The sequence below is a fragment of the Cydia fagiglandana genome, chromosome 16 (genome assembly GCF_963556715.1).
Source record: "Cydia fagiglandana chromosome 16, ilCydFagi1.1, whole genome shotgun sequence".
Lineage (NCBI taxonomy): Eukaryota > Metazoa > Arthropoda > Insecta > Lepidoptera > Tortricidae > Cydia > Cydia fagiglandana.
The window spans coordinates 12,446,289-12,469,095 of record NC_085947.1 but is presented as its reverse complement, the minus strand read 5'-3'; the positions used below and the strand labels follow the sequence as shown (position 1 = coordinate 12,469,095).

The 22,807-nt window shown below is 35.8% G+C and overlaps 3 protein-coding genes across 5 annotated transcripts in view; 2 read left to right on the top strand and 1 right to left on the bottom strand.

Annotated features, from left to right (window-relative positions):
• Window positions 1-648, top strand: part of LOC134672000 (thrombospondin type-1 domain-containing protein 4-like) — a 206,275-nt gene extending 205,627 nt beyond the window's left edge. For both annotated transcript variants that reach the window (XM_063529899.1, XM_063529898.1), the window contains 2 exons: window positions 105-182; window positions 537-648. In XM_063529899.1, the coding sequence (XP_063385969.1) occupies window positions 105-182; window positions 537-643 (185 nt within the window). In that variant the 3' untranslated portion in view covers window positions 644-648. The remainder of the gene's footprint in view (window positions 1-104; window positions 183-536) is intronic.
• Window positions 649-10,055: 9,407 nt separating this feature from the next.
• On the top strand, window positions 10,056-15,900 carry LOC134672327 (probable transmembrane reductase CYB561D1). The gene is made up of 3 exons (XM_063530224.1): window positions 10,056-10,281; window positions 11,183-11,375; window positions 15,592-15,900. The coding sequence occupies exons 1-3, from the start codon at window positions 10,114-10,116 to the stop codon at window positions 15,867-15,869; spliced, it is 639 nt and encodes a 212-aa protein (XP_063386294.1). The 5' UTR covers window positions 10,056-10,113; the 3' UTR covers window positions 15,870-15,900.
• A 5,700-nt stretch (window positions 15,901-21,600) lies between these two features.
• LOC134671999 (thrombospondin type-1 domain-containing protein 4-like) overlaps window positions 21,601-22,807 on the bottom strand; it is a 101,465-nt gene continuing 100,258 nt past the window's right edge. For both annotated transcript variants that reach the window (XM_063529897.1, XM_063529896.1), the window contains one exon: window positions 21,601-22,229. In XM_063529897.1, the coding sequence (XP_063385967.1) occupies window positions 22,126-22,229 (104 nt within the window). In that variant the 3' untranslated portion in view covers window positions 21,601-22,125. The remainder of the gene's footprint in view (window positions 22,230-22,807) is intronic.

The following is a 22,807-nucleotide window of genomic DNA, read 5'->3' as shown; positions in this document are numbered from 1 at the left end:
AATCGAAGAATAAGCATCTTTTGTTGTTTCGTCAACTTTACCCTAAATATGTAAGAAGGAACTATTTTTGTAGACATTATATAATCATACCGATTGTATTTCAGTTACAGACCCACAACAGCGAGTGACAAGAAATCAAAATCCAAACACGCAGAATACAAGAGACCGGACAACTGCTAATGGTGGGTGTTTATAGTTTCATAACATATTTAAATAAAGAATTTATTTGAATGGACACATTATTACTATTACTATCAAAAAAAGGAAAGTTGTTCGATAAAGATTTTAACGTATGCTGGGCTGTCCCAATGACCAGCGCTAGTTATCATACCAGTCGAACCGCCTTGAATCTTGGCCTCCGACGCCAAAGATCTCCACGCTTCTCTGTCCAAAGCCGTTTCAGTCCAATCGACAACGCCGAGTTCGCTAAGCTTTTTATAAGTCCAGAAAGTCTTCAGTTCAGAAGTCCTTCATGCCTCCAAAAATTTTTGTGTCGAACGCCAGATCTTCAATTCCAATATTTTGTAAAATTTCAGGTCAATGCATAGACAAATTAAGCAACTGCGCCCTGGCGGTGCAGGCCCGTCTTTGCCACTACCCATATTACGCTGACTATTGCTGCCGTTCCTGCCATGGCCGGTAAACATGGTAAGACTTGGAGTCATCCACAAGAAAGACGCCGGTTTTCCCGGCCGATATGGTTTTTAACCGACTTACTAATTTTCTGTAAGCTAATTTGAATTCTGAAAAGCTAATAGCAATGTTACGGCTAATGAAGGAGGTACATTTCAAGCTTTTTTTTTTCAGAGAGAAAAAAGTCTCAGGCGCTGACACAGTATTGTGATAAATGGACGCACAGTGAGAATACGTAATCTATAACATAGTGTAAAGTTGCACTAGCCTCGCGCACACTGAATAATCTCACCAGGACCCATGTGCTAATGGAAAACGACCGTTTTGGTTTCATGTGAAATTGCCATAAAGTATAAATAGTATATTTTGACAATGTGTTGTAAGGATACAATAATATATACCTACGTAGAGTCGGATCAAGCTAACCCTGTAACCCTACATGGCATTTGGCAAAGTGTAGTCATGTCATAATAAATGATAATTTCCATAAAATATGACGTTTATGATGATACTCCACACTTAGTGCGGTGCAGAGTTAGCTTAGACAGTCTGGACTTAAGATTATCATGTTTATTTTTCGCTCTGTACTTTTCCTGAAACGTCTTACTTCTAAATGTTTGTTCTACATCTCTGTGTATGATATATATGATAATATTGATAATCGAAGCAAGCGTTGGTAAGATTTACACTCTCAGTTAAGTCATACGTGATTTTAATATGTATTGCACTGCGATTCACGACATGCCTCCTATATTCAATGGTGGTGGCCGTATGCCAGTCTTTTCAACTGCTTAGCATTAGGGTACATGTATGTAGGCTAGATTACCTAAATGTCGGATGCGATATCGAGAGCATCGTTTTCGCGGTTGATAATCGAAATTGATAAGATTAGGTACTCAGTTTCAAAATGCTCATATAATCCGCAGATAGTTTAATGTCTTAAGAAAAACTTGAAGAGAAATACATAGTGCCATGTTGATCAAATGCAGATATCTTTTCATAGTCTACCACAAAACAGTACAAAAGGCATTCTTATCAATTCCAAGAACGTGAATCATCGTGTAAATACATCAGGAAATTAGTTGAATATGAATCATTGTGCAAGAAACACATTTTCTTAAAAAAAATATATATTTATCAACACAGTTATCAAATTTATGCATATTACATATTATGGCTTATTCTTAGGTCGCATTACTTTATGGAAAGAATTGTTCGTTATTAAGATAACTGTTTCAAAATGTGGATGTGAAGAGTTTATGAGGGCTTGATACAGTCTATATTCATACTTTAATCATGAATCTTTATTTGAGATTTGTTGGTAATTGACTAGTATTAAGCTCGTGTAAACTAGGCATAAGGATTAAGTATAATAAGTATTAGTAGTTTTGTGATCTCCAGTTTATAGAATTGAAGTCGATCTGTGGATAGTAGGAAAAAAACAACTGCGTTATTTTTTGTGTTATGATACTTATGATATTTCATTTCAGCGCTGCGTTGACTAAGAATACTTTAAATTAAAAATGAATTAAGGTGTATTCGGGTAATACCAAATGTCGGATAATTCCGAAATGCAGATGAAAATCACCCTTAATTCCATCATAATAAAAGTCTCTTTTCGGAATTATCCGACAGTTTTCGACATTCGGAATTACCCGAGTAAACCCTACCTATGTAACTTGTTAAAGTATTAAAAACACACAAGTGTCAAAAGTGAAATTGCACTTTAAGCATATGCGCGTAGGTCTATGTTGCTCTGTGGTCTGTTCCGGATTAATCCGTCTTCGGCCTTGGACCTACGGTTATCATTTTTCATGCCTAAGAAGTTGGAAGTATGTAAGTAGTTTGAAAAACGCAGTGCCGAAATTTTCTTAGGTTTATGATCGCACTGAATTGATAATTAGTGTGATTAATCATAGCCCTAAGAAATAACTATTTTATATAATTGCACACCGTTTACCTATATGAGTTTGGCACTTGTAAGAACTTTGCTTGCATATGAATGTAAAACCGGAAATTGTAATTAGACTATGACGTTTTAACACTAAAAGCTTTATTCCATAAGAATAAGAACTGTGTGTTTTGCAAGATATGAATGTCTATAATATAGTGGACTATACACGGAAACGTAAAGTGGACTAGGAGGTAGTTCCTATCCATATTATACTATCCCTCAAAAAAAACTTCTCATTCATGCTTACGTGGTCATGCCAAGAGTGAGAGAGATAGTGATATGACCTCGGTCGTCAGTTTGGCTGACGGATAGTATATACTACATTGACGGCCATGCACCTGTTACTGTCATGATGTGCTTGCTACTGAACCATCTCATGTCAATAATTGTTACTTGTGATTTTACTAAAACTACCTTTAAAGAAACCTGTGGAGGTTAGGCTGGTTTTAGTGTCACGCTGACCATCCGTGCGGATCGCTCCGCACCGGACCAATATGTTTTAAGTTCAATACGGATATGATGGTCGTTCTTGTCTACATGACAGCGTGATAAAACGGTGTCTGTCACTTTCTATCCCACGGTGTTAAAAAGTGACAGATATTTTATCACGTGGATAAAGATGGGTAAAGCTATCCATAATACGCCGGCAGGGAGCGTTAAGCTGACGGGTCCGCGCAGACAGCTTTCTCATACAATTTGGCGGTGCGGAGCGATCCGCACGGACGGTCCGCGTGACACTAAAACCGGCCTTAGTGGCTTAGTATAAATGCCTTAGCATAATGGTTCAAATCCTTGTATTGCAGAATGTATATAGAGTATATGGTACCTTAGTAAGAAAAATAGTATTTCTTTTAATTTATTTGATCACAAGAAACACTGTGTAATATTTTGAACAAGAATATATTTTCGTTATTCTTATTTTATGTTATAAAAGAACAATTGCAGATTGATGCCAGAGGGCCTACCGCGAACCACGTTCGACGTTTTGCCTCCCTGTTGCACTTGTAAATTCGTACGTAAGTGTGACAGGGAGGCAACACGTCGAACGTAGGTAGGCCCTCTGTTATGTAGAATAGTGACACGTTTATAGTATGTTTATATTTATGTCAACTATCAAAGAGTTATTACTCTATTAGGCATAGAAAAAATATATGTAAATAGTACTTTATATGTATAGTGCATTTACTTACAGGCTGTTAAGTATTTATGTGTTCTTAGGTAATATAAACTGCGATTACAAGTACATAGTCTTCAACGTACCCACTTTCACAGTAGGTAATATCACGTGCTGTGATGTATATATTTGTGCAGAAGAATGCAAAAATTACGCTTTAGATGTGTTACGTAATAATGAGGTAAAATATTAGATATCTACTTATGTCAGAAGATCAGAAAGTATTTATCTTATCTTCAGTATATTTACAACACGAATGCAGTTCTCTTGAACTATATAATGAAAAAAGGTTTCTTTTTACATTCGATATTAGACCGAAATTAAACTTAAAATTAAGTAGTTTTATCTGACGGATAACTGCATACCAGTAGGTATGCTTTAAGATACAGACACTTATACATTCAATACATACATACCTAGTAATTGACACTACTGTGTGAAAGTGGGTATTTTTTTTAAGAAATAGGGCTCTACAAGATGAATAATGTAAAAACTAATTGGTTTTGCAATAAGTGCCTAACTGCAGCTTACCAGTTTAATCAAGTTTTAATAATGTATCTACTAATTGTTGCGTAAAATAACAATGTACAAAATAAAAAGCTTGAAAAAAATGTCTTGTTTTTTTTTTTCATGATTTATTATTTATTTTTCTCTTTATTTATTCTTCTTCTTAAGTTAGGCAGTTTATAATATGGATATAAAAGCAAAATATAAAAACACTAAATGTATTTTATTATAAACATTACAAAATATAAAATAGCTTAAAACATGTAATCCTTAAATTATACATAAAAATAAAAAACCCTAAAAATAATTCAAATAAAAGTTAACCTACACTAAGCTTAAAATAACCCCTAAAATACACTTACAAAACAATAAAATATACATATAAACACAATATTATAAAAAAAACCTAACGTGGGGTGCCGCCAGCAGCGGGGCAAGGCCCAAGCTGCCGACAGTCTGGGCCGCAGAGGGGAACCGGCGGACTATCGGCGCCGTGTCCGTTTACTTATTTTATTGATATTGGATGCATTCTGATTAATCAGTCTATGATGGATGTCTAAAGACAGAATGAAGCATTGTACAGTCAGCCTCAATAATAGCGTATGAAACAACGCAGCAAAAATATCTGCCACCCTGAAATACTTTTCCAAATAGACATACTTATATCTATACAGATCTCGTTATAAAGTATCTGTTACAGTCTATTTGTTCCACAGACTCATATCTTTGTGTAAAGTTGTTAGAAATCGGTAGATACTTTTGACGCTTACTCCGATATGTTAATTTTGATACTGGCTGTACGTTACTAATGATGTACACTCATTGATGGTGACAGATAACTTGGTAACACATTCAATGCGGCAGCGCCAAACCCAAACTTAATGCCAGTGCTTTACGAGTCATGTACTTCCCGTATAGAGAATGCCTGATTGGCATTACGACCTCTATTCCCTTGTTAGGGTTCCGTACCTCACAAGGAAAAAAAACGGAATCCTTATAGGATCACTCGTGCGTCTGTCTGTCTGTCTGTCCGTCTGTCACAGCCTATTTTCTCGGAAACTACTGGACCAATTAAGATTAAGTTGAAATTTGGTACACATATGTAAATTAGTGACCCAAAGATGGACATATTTTTTTTTAAATACGTAGGTTCGAAGTTACTTAAGAAAATAGCCAAAAAATGGCCTTTCCCCCCCCCCCCCCTTTATCTCCGAAACATCTGTCTAAAATTTTGAAAAAAATGCTCAAAATAGTTCTTCACCGACAGAAAAACCTATTAGAAATGTGCAGTCAAGCGTGAGTTGGACTTATGTACGGTACCCTAGAAACGCGAGTCCTACTCGCACTTGGCCAGTTTTTTTTTCCGTACCATGATTATGAAATTATTTAATACAAATGTACCTATACATACTAGGACTAACTAACATGATCCTCATACGTGGGAACTACCCGGTATCAATACTATAAATCCTTTTATTTACCAAACTAATTTTCCTCACATGTTTTCTTGTAATCCCTAGGCGGTAACGACTCGACTAAAAGTAATCTCACGTTCGTGTCAACAATGTTGAAGAGGTACTCCAACAGTTGAGGAGTGCCTTTTCAAAAGGGCTTATATTTATATGGTATTCATATAGAAATAAGCCATTTTGAAAAGTCTCAGTTGTCAGTCTACGTGTGAAGAGGAGCTCTCCAAAACTTTATTTAAACATTGGAGACGTTAATCCACACATAATCGAAAATCAGACAAAGACAGGCAAGCACGTTGTAATAGTTGAAAGAAATGCGTGAAATTGATAATAACACAGATTTAATTAAGAGCAAAAATGTATCCATTTGGTTTTGTACTTTAAAAATTACTATAAATCTTTTGTCTCACGTTTTTAGTTGTTTAGTGGTCTCAATATGTCTTTGGTCCTCTTGTCGATCGACGAAATTAACCGTCATTGAGTTGCATATAGTGTTATGTGTTTTAGGGGTAAGTTAATATTGTTAAATGTATCATATCGATTAGCTTGTTAAGTTTAAAATACTTAATTTTGCAACTGATTACATATGTAAACTTTAATTATTACTAGCCCCCGGCTTCGCACGGGTTACACAAAACCTTAACAAATTATACATCTGAACCTTCCTCAGGAATCACTCTATTGATAGGTGAAAACCGCATGAAAATCCGTTAAGAAGTTTTTGAGTTAATAGCAAACATACACACACACTGACAGACAGACGCTGCGGGAAACTTTCGGCGCGATTCGGGCAATGAATTATAGAGATTCACTAGGTATGATATAGTAAAGATATGTGACGTTCCACGGCAAAAGGTAGGTACCTTTTGCCGTGGAACGTCACAGCTGGCGCTTACGCCATTATTAACACAGCTCCAATATTCAGCCGAGGTAATAGTACCTTTTGCCGTGGAACGTCACATATCTTTACTATTTCATATCTAATGCATCTCTAATTCATTTCCCGAATCGCGCCGTTTGTTTTATAAAGTATTAGTGATCCTTATGTTGCCAAAGATAGGCATTTTTCATCCGATTGTCATTTTCTATCATTATTATTTTTAGTTTAATCTTCATCAGGCGAAATTTATTGAAATAGATCAGATATATCTTTCTTTTTGAAAAAAGTATGCAGTTTTAATTTATTTTTCTATGACCAAAAAAAATGGTAAATTGCGTTTCAGTACCAGCTGTTCATGAGCCAAGGAATACTAGTTTTGTCAAAGTTCAACAGCTGGTCGATTTACTTAAAGCTAAAACACCGGCGATGTGTCCACTGGGCCATGGAATTGATTGGAGCAGTATTGGTCATCATTGGCTCCATTGAAGTGATCAAATATAAACAGGAAAATTTTAATACTCCTCACGGAATTCTAGGTAATATTAATTGAAATATAAAATGAAATTCAAGTCAACACCTGCTAATTTTATTTGTTCTTAGCTATTCAGTTCATCATTTCATCTCATTTTCATCGATTACGCACAAAATTGTCGAGTTTTTAAACTAAGCATTCATATACTACTTATTAGTGCTGCTGTGATAACAGCACAAAGGCTAATTAAAACAAGCTATTAAGGCAAGCAAGCCATTGATGGTGAGTATTTATTGAAAGTGCACATACAATCTGATAAACGTACAAGCAAATACAAACAACGACACAAATCTTAATGACTTAAATCATTCAAAACATATTTTTTTGTTGTCTAAGTAAACATTATTTTATTTTTATCAGAACAAATTGTAAAATGCATTAATTTACCATCTGATAGTAACCAAAGAACATACTTATAAGCACTTGAAATGCTATCAGAAATTTTACATTTCCGACATTATATCTTACTTAAAGCTTGACCAGCAATATATGATCATTGTCAAGAGGGGGCTGTTAATACTCATGTATAGGGTGATTAGGGTGAGAGTTCCGTATAGTATGAAAGATTAGTTCCAGTGAATTCCCGCAACATGGCGCGTGATCATATATTCCTGGTCAGGCTTTACCATCTGGTCACCCTGACACTTAATTGCATAGTATTTTATTGTAGCATCATCGTCCCATTGACGTATATCTCAGGACTGACCTTACGGGCAATAAGAATGAGGCTAGTAAGCGGTGTGACACGTTACAACGCGATTGGCTCGAATTAGTGAGTGACACCGCTGAACTAGTATCATTTTAAGTGCCCGTAAGGTTCGTCCTGTCAATGTTGTCCACACTGTTAAATGGCCATTCGCAAATCTAGTTGCAATCATCATCAATGGCCTGTAACATCAATAAAATGATCGTTCAAAATGTCTGCCGCACTCTTATGGACGATAAGAGTGAGGCAGACATAAAGATATACCGATGATCAATTGAGTAGGTATTGCTGTTAGAAAAGTTCTGGTGGCCTAGCGGTGAGAGCGTGCGACTTGCAATCTGGAGGTCGCGGGTTCAAACCCCGGCTCGTACCAATGAGTTTTTCGGAACTTATGTACGAAAAATATCATTTGATATTTACCAGTCGCTTTTCGGTGAAGGAAAACATCGTGAGGAAACCGGACTAATCCCAATAAGCCCAAGTTTACCCTCTGGGTTGGAAGGTCAGATGGCAGTCGCTTTCGTAAAAACTAGTGCCTACGTCAAATCATGGGATTAGTTGTCAAACGGACCCCAGGCTCTCATGAGCCGTGGCGAAATGCCGGGATAACGCGAGCAAGAAGAAGATTGCCGTTAGAGTACAGTCAGTAATAGAAAATGATTATTTCAGGTTTATGTGCCTTTATAGCAACGGTGATAAGCGTCTTCAACGGGATGATGACATCACTTGCTACCAAACTTCCCAGCTATGGTATCACTGGTATCAGCCTAACAACTGCCAGCAAATGCGTGCATGGTGTCACTGGAATTTCGACCTTATTCCTTGCCGCCGCAAGTCTACATTACGGCTACGATAAAGGGTCCTTCAGAAGGTGGATTGATAACGAAAATTTCATCGTTGTTCTTAAAGTCTTCACTTGGATTTTTACCATTTTCGTTGGTTTTGAGTTTTGGATAATATTGGTAAAGAGGATTAAGTGTAAAAATACTTTGCCAGCCGGTGTATCTAGGTAATTAGAAATATGTAGCTACTGATGTGCGCAAGAAAACTTTCCAAAATTGCGAATTTTCCACATGGGAAAGTTTCAGAAACACCTCACATAATTATTTGTAAGGGGATTGAACGTTTCCGATCAACAAATTTAAATTTCTTTTATTTCTGAAAAAAATTAAGAAGTTCCTGAGAACTTTTCCAACTTTATGGAATTTTTCCGCTATTTGCACATCTTGTTATTATAATATATTTATGTACCTAATGATTCCACATTTGATTAGATTAAAAAGATTACTGAAAATTGATTGATTACTTAAACATTATAGAAATCTCAATATGAATATATATATGAATAATCTTAATAGCATCGTTTGCAGACGTTTCTGCTTGCTAAAAATTAAATTCATAATAGAAATCTGTGGCCCTAGTGAAAAAGGGTACAAGTCTCACGCAGCTTAGGAGTAAAAGGGCACAGGTGTTACTTGGAACTTATACCCATTTACAACTGCGCTGCCCGAGACTTATACCTTTTTTCACTAGGGACACAGAAATATATCCTAAAAATTGGATGCTGTTTAGCAAAAGGGTGTCAACCCAGATTGATTTTGCAATTAAATGTCAACTTCAAGCGCCAATTTTTTGAGTTCACATCTTATTGCAGAATGAATGTGGGTTGACACATTATTGCTTATCAAGTTATTACTCCTATCAGCATCCAAATATCAGCTACAAAAATATTGCTTTAACAAAAAATATATTAATTTGTCTTTTGAGGCAAGAAACAGTAAGTATCCCATTATTTAATGAACTCTATCAGCAGTATCACTCCATCAATTATGCTTCCGGGAGAAATTGCGCGAAATACCCTACATACCTGTACTTGAATCACTAATAAAGGAAATGAAGGCCCAGACAGTTCCCTCCAATCATAATTGTTTTCCGAGTAATTATGCACCCTGCCATAAATATTATTCTGCCTCTGCCTAACCTACTTTCATATAAATATGCCTCGCTATAACATAAGCGCCAATCGTGTAAGTGGCCTCTTTGATGTAGATAGTCACGGATAATGCCAATAAAGTTATCGTGCAAAGTACTTACTTATCTCCAAAAATATCGATAACTGACTAACATCACTTAAACCAAAACTGTACATTGAAAACATCATATATTGTAAACGCGCATCCGCAAGTAACAGTTGACACAATACAAATATCACGATCTTCTTGTGTTTATTGAGTGAAGAAAACTAAAAAGAAAACAAAATGCGTCCACACAGTGAAGAGCGGTCTAGTTTCATAATGTGCATGAATGTGATTAACTCAATAACTCATTGGGTGTTGGGTGCAGTCGCCATGATTGCCATCACCTTAGCCGCAATATTCCCTGGATCGTCACACTTCATTCAACATGTGTATCTTTGTACAATTGGGGTAAGTACTTTGAAGTCGGTGTATTGTTTACCTTCGACAAAATGAATTCTAACTCTTTTCACGTAGGTAATATAATTATTTCAAGTGGATAGTCTCACGAGTAAAGTAGAATTAATTAGTAAAATTTTCCGGTTGCATCTCGAAGAAGACCGGAATTTGCTTATGGCAACATTAGATATCCCAACCTATAGTTCGTTTTTTTAGCATTAGAAATTAGGTAAACAATCTTGATGTGTCTTTTAATTGAAACCCACAATTTAAAAATAAGTTACGGCAAATATGTAACAATTATGAATCTAATACGATCATTTATATTCTTCTGCTTTCATAAGTAATAGTTTTTGAATTTTAAAAAGCATTTTTCAATTAAAAGACATGTCAAGATCGCTTACCTTCTTGCAAGTTCTTTCTAATGCTAAAAAAAACGAACTATAGAAGAAAAACTATGTCTTATATGGAGAAGTGGTTTCTTACGATGCTTCGTTGAAAAGCAAGTGGTATTCATCAAATCATACTTTCATACTTAAGAGCCCAGCTTCAAACCCGCTACTCCGGGTTAGAAACCGCATGCCTTAACTGGCAGCCTAACTAGCGCTAAAATACTATTCCAGTTCCACGTAAAAAAGGCATGTAAGGGCGGTCCAGCGCTATGGAAATTGACGTCGCTGCGCAGTTGCGTCGACGCTACGTCGACGTTGCGTCGACGTCGGCCATAGAATTGTAGACGCCGACGCTCGAAAGACGCCAGATGTGGGGGGGCCCTAAGCTGAGCTGACTGAATATTATTAGATTCACTTTTTTTTGATGGGCGGGATTTGTTTGAATGATCGTCTATTCATTCTCTGAATAACTTGTCATTAGATTCAATGACACTTTCAACATTGAATTATATTTATTTCAGTACGTCGTCCTCATGGCTCAGGCCATCCTTACCTTCAACCCTAACAATGGCTGGTCGAGAAGCATGAGATATCAAGACAAGAAGGTCATCCACTGGGTGATGCAGATCGCCGGGTCGCTCTTAGCTATAACTGGCAGTATCATTCGAATGGTCAATCTCACGAATAATTTCCAAAGCCCACATGGAATTCTTGGTAAGCAACATTCATTTTAATTACAAGCTTTTATTTAATTTCACCTGACCGTTGTCTGTCTGTCTGTCTGTGTGTAATCAAATCTTGCAAGTTAAATTTGATCCACTTCCCCGTTTCCGATTGAGCTGAAATTTTGCATGCATGTATAAATCGTATGACAATGCAATATTATGGTACCATCGAGCTGATCTGATGATGGAGACAGGAGTTGATCATAGAAACTCTGTGATGAAACAACGCAACCTAATTGTGTTAGGGGTGTTTAGAATTGTCTCGATGAGTATTAGTTATCTGTCGTAAGAAAAGTACAGTCAGCGATAAAAGCTCGTACCAAAAATGAAATTTTTGCCATAAACTTATATGAAACTAGTAGCACTTTTTAACAATGAACTTGCGCCAAATTGTATCGTCTTCCTATACGAGTATAATAAGTATTATGTGAAGACAAAGCTGCCCTGCTAAGCCGAGTGGCGCTATCTCAAAAGAAAATCCATTGCAAATTTATACTTTAGTTTCTATAACTGAGAATTCCATTTTCAAAATCATTTGTTTTTGAGATAGCGCTTTTCGGCTTAGCAGGGCAGAATAGTCATATGCCTTATGGGAATATAGTTCAGAGCCGGAAACCGCTACCAACTTTTAGTATGTTGTTGGGCATGGCATTGGGTCTCCAAAACTGCCGGGAGACGGCGGCGCCGGCCATCTACTTCAGCGGAATGACGTCATCAAAATGACTCCCGCTTCGTTGCGAATATTGCATACTGCACCCAAACTATGCATAGCACATACACGTGTGGGGTATTAAATGAAAGCCAATTAAATAAACTATATTTTATTTATACAAAGTGTATCAAAATATGCAACAGTTTCAGAGAAATTTACAAAATAATAAAAATTACGTAAAAAAATATTCGATTATTTGGGTTTTACAACCAAACCAAAAGTCGGACGATAAAGCAATGTACTACAACATTAAAGATGACGTCTCAAGCCATACACTGATATCAATAAAATCAAAATTGGACCAAATATGTGGAAATTATGCATCAAAATGTAGATATTTGCCCATACAAATGCATAAAAGTTAAAAAAATCCAAATTGGTCATTTTCAGGATAATCCGCATAAGCTTCTAGTATGTTATTAGCAATATGACCTGGATTCTAAAACTGCTGGGAGACCATCTTTATCGTCCCCCAGTCACGAATTATGACGTCATACAAATAATCACTGCCGAATTTCGTAAAATGTAAATTATAGCTATACTATGAGTCACACATACATGTGTGTTACATGTAATAAAAGGTTATTAAATTTAATATGATTCACCTAAACATTATTTGTAGAAAAAATGTACGGTTTAAGAGCTAGAAACAAAGAAATACCACTTTTTATGGAAAAAGTAGATGTATATCAATTTTATAGCTAAACTAAAATCGACAATAAAACGTTGCATATAACATTTAAAAAACCAGTTATTCAACTATACATCACAGTTTAAATTTTACATTTTCGATAAAAACTGTGGAAGTTGTGGAAAAAAAACTAAAGCGCGCCATCAATTCTACCTTAATGCGCTCATATTATGCAAAGAATAGTTCTAATTATCGAGTATTAAATGAATGAACATTACATAAAATACATGAAAACGACATTTTTGAATGGAACCATAATTAAAAAAATAATAATTTACTTGATAAGTAAGCAAAATACTGTTTCTTTAAGTACATAATCTCCTCCATTCAAAGTCGGTTTAAATGTGGTTTTTGTGACCTGGGCTACAAAGACAAATAAATTGACACCTCATTTATCATAATCAGATCAGTTGTTTCATGTAAAAAATACATAATTACATACGTAGACAGCAGTTCCTGCTGTAGTCGCGGTAAATTTTAATATGAAATAGACTCTTACGCTACATTATTAGAGAAATGTAAAGTTACATGCCAGTAAGTAGGTACATGCCTAATATAAAATGCCTTATCGAGGTAAATGCTATATCAGTTCACTTAATGCGATACATAATTATATATTTAAGCCTCGATTAGCCTTATACATACATACATCACTGGCTCAGTGACCCAAAGCAAAGAGGATCTTGGCCTCTGACACAAAAGAGCGTCACTCTGCCCTATTCTGCGCCACTTCGCGCCAGTTGGGTATTCTTATAAAAGTGGAATCTTGAGTGGTGCAACGGTTTCAAGGCTGAGCTGAGAAGGCTGGCAGAATTTTAACTCTGATCCTCCAAAATACAGGTCACCCCTCTGGTCCTTCGAAGCCTCCATAAGGCATCTTGCTAACTCATCGAGGCGACGCCCGCTAGGCCTGCTAACATCTACGGCCTGAGGGTTTCAACGTTTGATGCCAAGCCACGCCAGGCCATAATAGTAAAGGTCTAATTATTGAATTTTAATTTTTTGTCCGACTACGGCAGAATTTGCTATCTATGCGTGCATGTGTAGGTACCGTTTGCATGAAACTACTGAACTGATTTTGATAAATTAGGTGTCAATTTATTTGTCTTTGTAGCCCAGGTCACAAAAGCTACATTTCAACCGACTTTGAAAGGAGGAGATTATGTACTTAAAGAAACAGTATTTTGCTTACTTATCAAGTAAATTTTTTTTTTTTTAATTATGTTTCCATTCGGAAATGTCGTTTTCATGTATTATATGTAATCTTCATTCATTTAATACTCGATCAATAGAACTATTCTTTGCATAATACGAGTATGAGCGCATTAAGGTAGAATTGTTGGGGCGCTTTAGTTTTTTTTCCAGAACTTCAACAGTTTTTGTCGGAAATGTAGAATTTAAATTGTGATATATAGTTGAATAACTGGTTTTTCAAATATTATACGCAAATTTTTTATGACGATTTTAGTTTAGCTATAAAATTGATACATATCTACTTTTTCCATAAAAAGTGTTATTTCGTTGTTTCTAGCTCTGAAACCGTACATTTTTTTTGCAAACAATGTTTAGGTGAATCATAATACATTTAATAACCTTTCATTACATGTAACACATGTGTATGCGAGACTCGTGGTATAGCTATAATTTACATTTTGCGAAATTCGGCAGTGATTATTTATATGACGTCATTATTTGTAACTGAGGAACAACAGAGATGGTCTCCCGGCAGTTTTAGAATCCAGGTCATATTGCTAATAACATACTAGAAGCTTATGCGGATTATCCTGAAAATGACCAATTTGGATTTTTTTAACTTTTATGCATTTGTATGGGCAAATATCTACATTTTGATGCATAATTTCCACATATTTGGTCCAATTTTGATTTTATTGATATCAGTGTATGGCTTGAGACGTCATCTTTAATGTTGTAGTACATTGCTTTATCGTCCGAATTTTGGTTTGGTTGTAAAACCCAAATAATCGAATATTTTTTTACGTAATTTTTATTATTTTGTAAATTTCTCTGAAACTGTTGCATATTTTGATACATTTTGTATAAATAAAATATAGTTTATTTAATTGGCTTTCATTTAATACCCCACACGTGTATGTGCTATGCATAGTTTGGGTGCAGTATGCAATATTCGCAACGAAGCGGGAGTCATTTTGATGACGTCATTCCGCTGAAGTAGATGGCCGGCGCCGCCGTCTCCCGGCAGTTTTGGAGACCCAATGCCATGCCCAACAACACACTAAAAGTTGGTAGCGGTTTCCGGCTCTGAACTATCTCTGCGATCGTTTCCCATAAGGCATGGCACTAGAAAGTAAAGATGGGTACACAAAACAAAAACATACAATACAGCCTATTTTCTTTACTGTTAATTTAAATAAAACCTACAACATCGTTTATTCGGAAGCTCGGCTAACGACTCGACTTGAGACTTAAAATACTCTGAATAAAAGCTTCAGCGCAGAATGTTGCACAAAAGAGTACCTAGAGCTCTTCAAATTTTACTCAAAAGACTCTAGTTCCTAATAACAGTGATTCAAAGCATTTATCGGAATAAACAGGTGTACATAAGATAAGTTTATTACGAATAATATGATAAGTTTATTACGAATAATTTAAAAAAAAGTAAAATAGTCTGAGGAGCGTTCATCATTTTGCCCTGAATCATTACTTTGGGATTTATTTTATCTAAACCACATGTTCCGCACCCTAAGTTAATAGTGAAGTTTGAAATTTAGCACACACGAATATTGACACCTTTTCTTCTACCGTTACCGTTGTTTCTTCCAGGCCTCATCGCAATGCTCCTCACTGCCATCAGTCTTGTTGGTGGCATCATCGGCCTCTATACCAAAACCGCCGCCATCAAGTTGCTACATGCCTGCGCAGGATCCTTGACTCTCATCTCAGCATTTATCTGCCTCTGCCTGGGCTTTGACAAATCAGTGTTTAGGGGCCTTTTCAACGATACCGTAGCTGATTTAGCCATCGCCTTAACAGTTATCGGTTTAATAGGCACTTTATGCTCTGCGGCTAACTCTAATCTGAATAGAGTTATGAAACGATAGAGTTACATGCAGTCACCTTGTTAATTGTACTTGAACTTGGCTTGACACGCTGCCGCGTATCTAGATTTCCTAAGTTGTGTGTTATTGTGACGAAGATATTTTTATATACAATGACTCGTAAAGCAAACACTTTTTATCAAAAATCGCGCTGCGTGATTTTTAATAAAATAAGTCTTATTGTCTAATTACATTGACATTATGGATATTGATTGAGATAACGAGTATGTTTGATGCTTTGTCCGCAATGGATGTTGATATTTAAGTAGGTAGGTAATTTAGCTTAGGGCCACTTGTACCATTCACTAACCCGGGGTTACCCGGTTAAATCTGGAGTTACCATGGTTACAAGTACAATTTTACACTGGGTTAACGGTTTAACCGGTTAACCCCGGATTAGTGGGATAGTGCAAGTAGGGCTTACAGTAGTACACTTAATTTATAATCTTGATATATAAATGAATAAAACCACAATTATATTACTAAAATGCTTTATTTATTCAACCTTAATATATCGGTAAGTACCTACTATTTACATATATTAATACTAACGAATACTTTTTAACCACTCTTCTGGATTGAATACACGCTAAATACTGACCTATTAATAATTAAATAAGTACTATAATAAACGTAAAAAAAATCTACATTCGATTAATATTTATGTAGTAAAATTTACAAAATAATCAATTTAAATATCACACCAATATACTCATTGTATACATTTACCTACTATACATTGTAATACCTAAATAAAGTGTAATATACAGGTTGGCTAAAAAATAAGTGTATTCCCGTTGCCAGGGAGGTTTTGGCAGCAGCAACTTTTACTATTGGAACCCATACGGGACGAACCTCGAAATCGCGATTTTGCGGTTGGGCCTATACTAAAATTAGCTCAGTATAAGCCCAAAACCTCCCTGACAACGTTAATGCTCTTATATTTTAGCCAACCTGTATACGACCTTTACGTATATCCGGATTCCGGATATAGCAATGTACCTAAGTGATTTCCTCAGTATGTCACTGTAACTGATAACAAACGTTATAATGAAACTGATTAGGTTTATTTATTGTTGTAGTATGTAATCATGGATATTATTATGTATAGGTAGAACACTTTTTATTGGCATTATAACATGAGTCACTGTATTGCAGTTTTATCTGTCTGTGATGTCTGTCTGTATATGATAATATGGGTAATATCAACTTGGAACTCAATTAATTAGGATTTTTTATTTGTATCAAGTTTATAAACTACGGTTTATCTGTCTTTAGGGCCAATTGCATCATCCCACTAATCCATGGTTAAGCGGTTAAACCGTTAACCCAGTGACATAATTGTACTGGTAACCATGGTCCAGGTTTAACCGGTTAACTCCGGGTTAGTCGGTGCAAGTGGCATTTATGACAGCAGGCCATAGTCTAATAAAACATGGTCTTCTCTTCCCAGAGTGTCACAATAACATGGCCGCTATACAGGGTGGAAAGGCACGACGATCCTTTCCGCAAAAGGGGGATTGTTTAGCCTAAGCTCTGTATTTTCTCCATAGAAACTATGTCAATATGGGCAACCGTTTCTGAATTATATTAACTATATATTAATTGTTCTAACCCTAACAGGTGACAGGGTCAATGAACTTACTTGTATCAGTATACGACAGGAAATTATGCTAATTTGTTGCCATCTAACCATTTTTAGGTCTGCTTACAACACGGTAAGAATCGTTGCAGGATTTTCGCTTTCTTAGTGGTTCCACTTGTTCAATACTTTATTGAAGTAGTTATGCTATTCCTTAATATTAATAATATTAATACTAACCACAACATTGTTTACAACGACAGTTCAAATTGTGACATTGACAACCACTCAAAAGTACGCAATCGTCTTATAAATATCTCTGGTTTCCTTGACTGATAAAAAGGTTTTAGTTTTAAAATTATTTACGAATAATTGGAAACTATCTAAAATGATAAAAAATTACAAGTACCTACTTAGGTAGTATTTGATGCACCAAATGAACTTGCAAAAATGAAATACTAAGAATAAATCATGAATACCTAACTAACAAACCTTCTTGCGTGGTAGGAAATAGACAAGACGTCTGATGTTTGAAATTGTCATTGTACTTTACTTATCCCATCAAAAACATAAATGTAAAAAAGGAGAGCCAAGTTCAATACAAAAATTATGCTTGGCTGTGGGGTTCGCCGCAAAAAGAATGGAGATTTAAATGAGTGCCAAGTTCTATGCAAAATCCAAATATGTATTTATAGGAACAAAATAACATTATAAACAAGTATTAAACTCTATTTCTTTGCTTTATTGGATACCTATAACAATTGCTGTTATTTAAAAAAAATGTGAGATCTTAAAGTAGGTTAGATTTGGCTTGGCCAGTTTTTATCAGAATTACAAAATATATATGTTGAATAACTTTATAAAATGATTGATGTAATGAAAACTGGCCAAGTCAAATCTAACCTGCTTTAAGATCTCGCATTTTTTTTAAATAACAGCAATTGTTATAGGTATCCAATAAAGCAAAGAAATAGAGTTTAATACTTGTTTATAATGTTATTTTGTTCCTATAAATACATATTTGGATTTTGCATAGAACTTGGCACTCATTTAAATCTCCATTCTTTTTGCGGCGAACCCCACAGCCAAGCATAATTTTTGTATTGAACTTGGCTCTCCTTTTTTACATTTATGTTTTTGATGGGTTAAATTTAACACAACCTCCTTTATAATTTCAGCAGCTTTCATGATGTCTGTTTCCTTTGTGCCAAGATGGGTAACTGCTCTTATATGAGACTCGAGCCAAGGAAAAAGCAATAAACCATAAGCTTGGCACTTACTCAAGAAAACCTCATTAGTTACATTTAGTGCTTTTATACTAAAGCTTACTATATTAGTTTCTGGATAAGGTAGTACCAGTTTTATGTGTGGAATTTCCTTAATCTTGTCTGCAAACAGTTTGGCGAGTTTATTGTCTTCTTTAAGCCTAGAAATATTGTTCTGTAGTACATACTTTGCTGCATTAGCACAATACCCTATCTGATGATAACCACTACCTAGCCAAACCTGTAGCTTTTTAGCCCTTTCAATTATCTCTCTTTTACCCATAAGCATTGAACCAAAAGGAGCTCCAAGTCCTTTGGTAAAAGAAAAGCTCATTGTATCCACATATTTAGCATAATCTGCTAAAGCAATATTTGTTTCGACATGAGCATTAAATATTCTTGCACCGTCTAAATGAAGATTTACATTGTGAGCTTTTAAAAAGTGATATAACTCGACTTGTTTTTCAAAAGGATAAATTTTACCATTAAACCCATTTATACTATTTTCTATAGAAACAAGACTCACCTGAGCAAAAATTTTATACCTCGGCTTAGAATTAATAGCATATTCTACTTCATCAACATCTAAGATTCCGCTATTATTTCTAATACAATTAAATACGATATTATTTACTTTTGCATTGCCTGCGCTATCGAAAAAATTAACGTGGTAATTATAATGAGTTATTAGTTCATCACCAGGACTTGTTTGACTGGCAATGGCTAATCTATTTGCAAGCATACCGCTGGTTACAAATAATGCTTCTTCTACTTTGAATAATTGTTTGCAATATTCTGATAAGTCATTACAGCTTTTGTCTTCACCATAAGCAAAATCTCCAACAGTTGCATTATTTATTGCATGTATAACGTTGGAGCTCTGCAGTGTAGTGTCACTTCTCAGATCAATAATTTTTTCCATCTTATTTTTTGCCATTCAAACAACCAATTTGAGCATTCCAAAGTTCCTTGTAAAGACCTTGCTTAGAAACTAATTCAGCGTGTTTACCATCTTGGACAATTTTTCCTTTGTTAAATACTAGAATTCGGTCCATGTGTAAAAGTGTAGAAATACGGTGTGTTATAGTAATCGTAGTTTTATTTTTCATCAATTTGAATAAACTCATTTGAATTGTTTTTTCTGTTATAGAATCTAACTGACTAGTTGGTTCATCGAGAAATAATATTGGAGCGTTTTTTAAAAATGCCCTGGCTATTATTATTCTTTGTCTTTCTCCTCCAGATAGCTTGATGCCTTTTTCTCCGACTGTAGTTCCATATTGATCTGGTAGAGTCATAATGAAATCGTGAATACCAGCCAGCTTTGCAGCTCTCATTATTTCTTCGATAGTAGATTGAAGTCTACCATATATGATGTTTGCTAAAATAGTATCATGAAATAACAATGGGTCTTGAGGTATTACAGAATCCCATCAAAAACATAAATGTAAAAAAGGAGAGCCAAGTTCTATTGTCAAGTGTATTGAACTTGGCTCTCCTTTTTTACATTTATGTTTTTGATGGGATATCAATAACTTTTGTAAAGAAAACTAGGCAGGTATTGAGATTTAATGTTTTTTCTTGTGTTTCCGCTGCATGTTTTTTACTTCTGTTCTTTGTATTAATTATGTGGTGCCGCGCGCCGCCAACGACACACCGTTGGCCGGTTGTTTAGCGCGTATTACAGGTTTTTTGTATGGGGACCCCCCCTATTTTTTAACTTTTTTTATTTTTAGATGTTTTCCTACGCTTACACACAATTACCGAGCTGGATTCCAAATTTCATCCTTCTAGGTCATCTGGAAGTAGGTTAGGTTTAGGTACTATATGTCAGTCACAATAAAAAAGAAATTTGTATGGGAACCCCCCCTATTTATTAACTTTTTTTTGTTTTTAGATTTTTTCCTACGCTTACACACAATAACCGAGCTGTATTCCAAATTTCATCCTTCTAGGTCATCTGGAAGTAGGTTAGGTTTAGGTACTTATATGTCAGTCACAATAAAAAATGGTTTTTTTTGTATGGGGACCCCCCTATTTTATATTTTTTTTAAATTTTTAGATTTTTTCCTACGCTTTCACACAATAACTGAGCTGGATTCCAAATTTCATCCTTCTAGGTCATCTGGAAGTAGGTTAGGTTTAGGTACTTATATGTCAGTCACAATAAAAAATGGTTTTTTTGTATGGGGACCCCCCTTATTTTATAACTTTTTTTAATTTTTAGATTTTTTCCTACGCTTTCACACAATAACTGAGCTGGATTCCAAATTTCATCCTTCTAGGTCATCTGGAAGTAGGTTAGGTTTAGGTACTATAGGTATGTCAGTCAGTCTTAAAATTTACGACTTTTTGACCTTCATATCTTTATAACCGTTTGAGCTAGCTTCATGAAATTTGGGCTTCTAGATGTCCTTATGGATATAATTAAACACACGTAGTTTTATGTGTTTACGTTAAAGATGTTTTGAGTTATAGAAGGGTCAAAAGTGGCACCAAGTGGTTCGTGTAATATTACACTTGGCGCTGGCTAGCCAGTTCCTTTGCTTGAACTTGGCTTGACACGCTGCCGCGTGTCTAGATCTAATGTCATATTATTCAAATAAAAATGCCGTTGTTAGATGCTCGTGGTTGTTTAAATTTGTGGGGCTATGTAAAAGATATGGTGTACCAAACGGAATGTGAAACTGCGGACGAAATGAGACATTAAAGGCTAATTGCTGCTTTTGACAATCTGCGGAGGAACAAGACCGAAGTGATCCCATAAGTGTTCCGTAAACAAAGTTTTGTACGGAACACTAAAAATGACGAAGAGCATACTATCGCATGGGCAACGAGCCCGCGCACATTGTGCGCGGGCTCGGGTGCGGGCTGCGGCGTACATTATAAGACACGGAGGTACATTTGAACACCGTATGTGAAGAGAAGATAGTGTTGAATATTGGCAAAAAGTAACTATCTAAGAAAGTAATAAAATTGTTTGTAATATTTTTGCATTCATTTGATTTATTTGTCATTTATGCGTCATTCATACATCATTGCGATTCTGTCAACGATCGAAAAAAAGCGTAAAGTTCCGAGCTTTCCCGACGGAGATCCTTAATCTAGCCGTCATATGCACATGCTATAGGGTTATCACCACAGTTAAAAAGTAGAAAATTAGGTATTTTTATTTTTTCCTCAATTAACGATTCTTACCATTACCAATCTGCTCTGTATCACTTAAACGACCTAATACTTCCGGGAAGGATCGTCGTGCCTTTCCACCCTGTATATAGCGCTATCGCATATTGTCATATAGCGCTGTCGCATGATGACGTAGGCTTGTGTCAGTCACGTGACCTAGAAAAGACGGGAAGAGAGTACCAGTCGGAGTATATTATTATACCATGACAACAGGCGAAATGCCGTTCTACCGTCCTTTGCAAGAATAGCAGCAGTTGTGTATATAGTACTTGTAGTGACAGAGACGCGCCTGGACCGCTAAGGCGCAGTTGCTCAGCTTATCCTCGCAATCTGGAAAAACCGAGACAGTCAAAGATAGTATTTTTATATTGTAATAGTGATAATGCATGTCGACGATAAAGTAGACGTCTGTGTTCGTAACTGTCCCAATAAATACATAAAAAATATGGTTGTCTGTAAAGTTGTTTACGGACGATAATTTTGCGTGATAACTTCATAAGAAAACACTACCATTACATTACGTAACGTTACCATGGAGATCCGTCCACAACGTTACCAAGGAGATCCGTCCACAACGTGACACTTTTTCGTGCATGCTACCGGTGTTCATCGATTTATAAGACGTTATCACGTCAATACATGTCATCTTTAAACTTACGTAATGGGGTTGGCCGATCGAATTATTTAGCAAATGGCGCCAGCCTAGCTTGCCTTGTCAATCCCTAGAATTGTGTAAAAATTTTATTCCTTTAATGGTCCTTTAAATCTCAGAGAAAAAGGGGCAAGCCATTTATGCAAACGTTTGACAGTTGCCAACCCCATTCCTAATAAATTCTGCCCGATGCGAACTTCAAGATACGTCAAATATTACGTCTAGATAGGATATGGATTAGATATGTCAGTGTCAT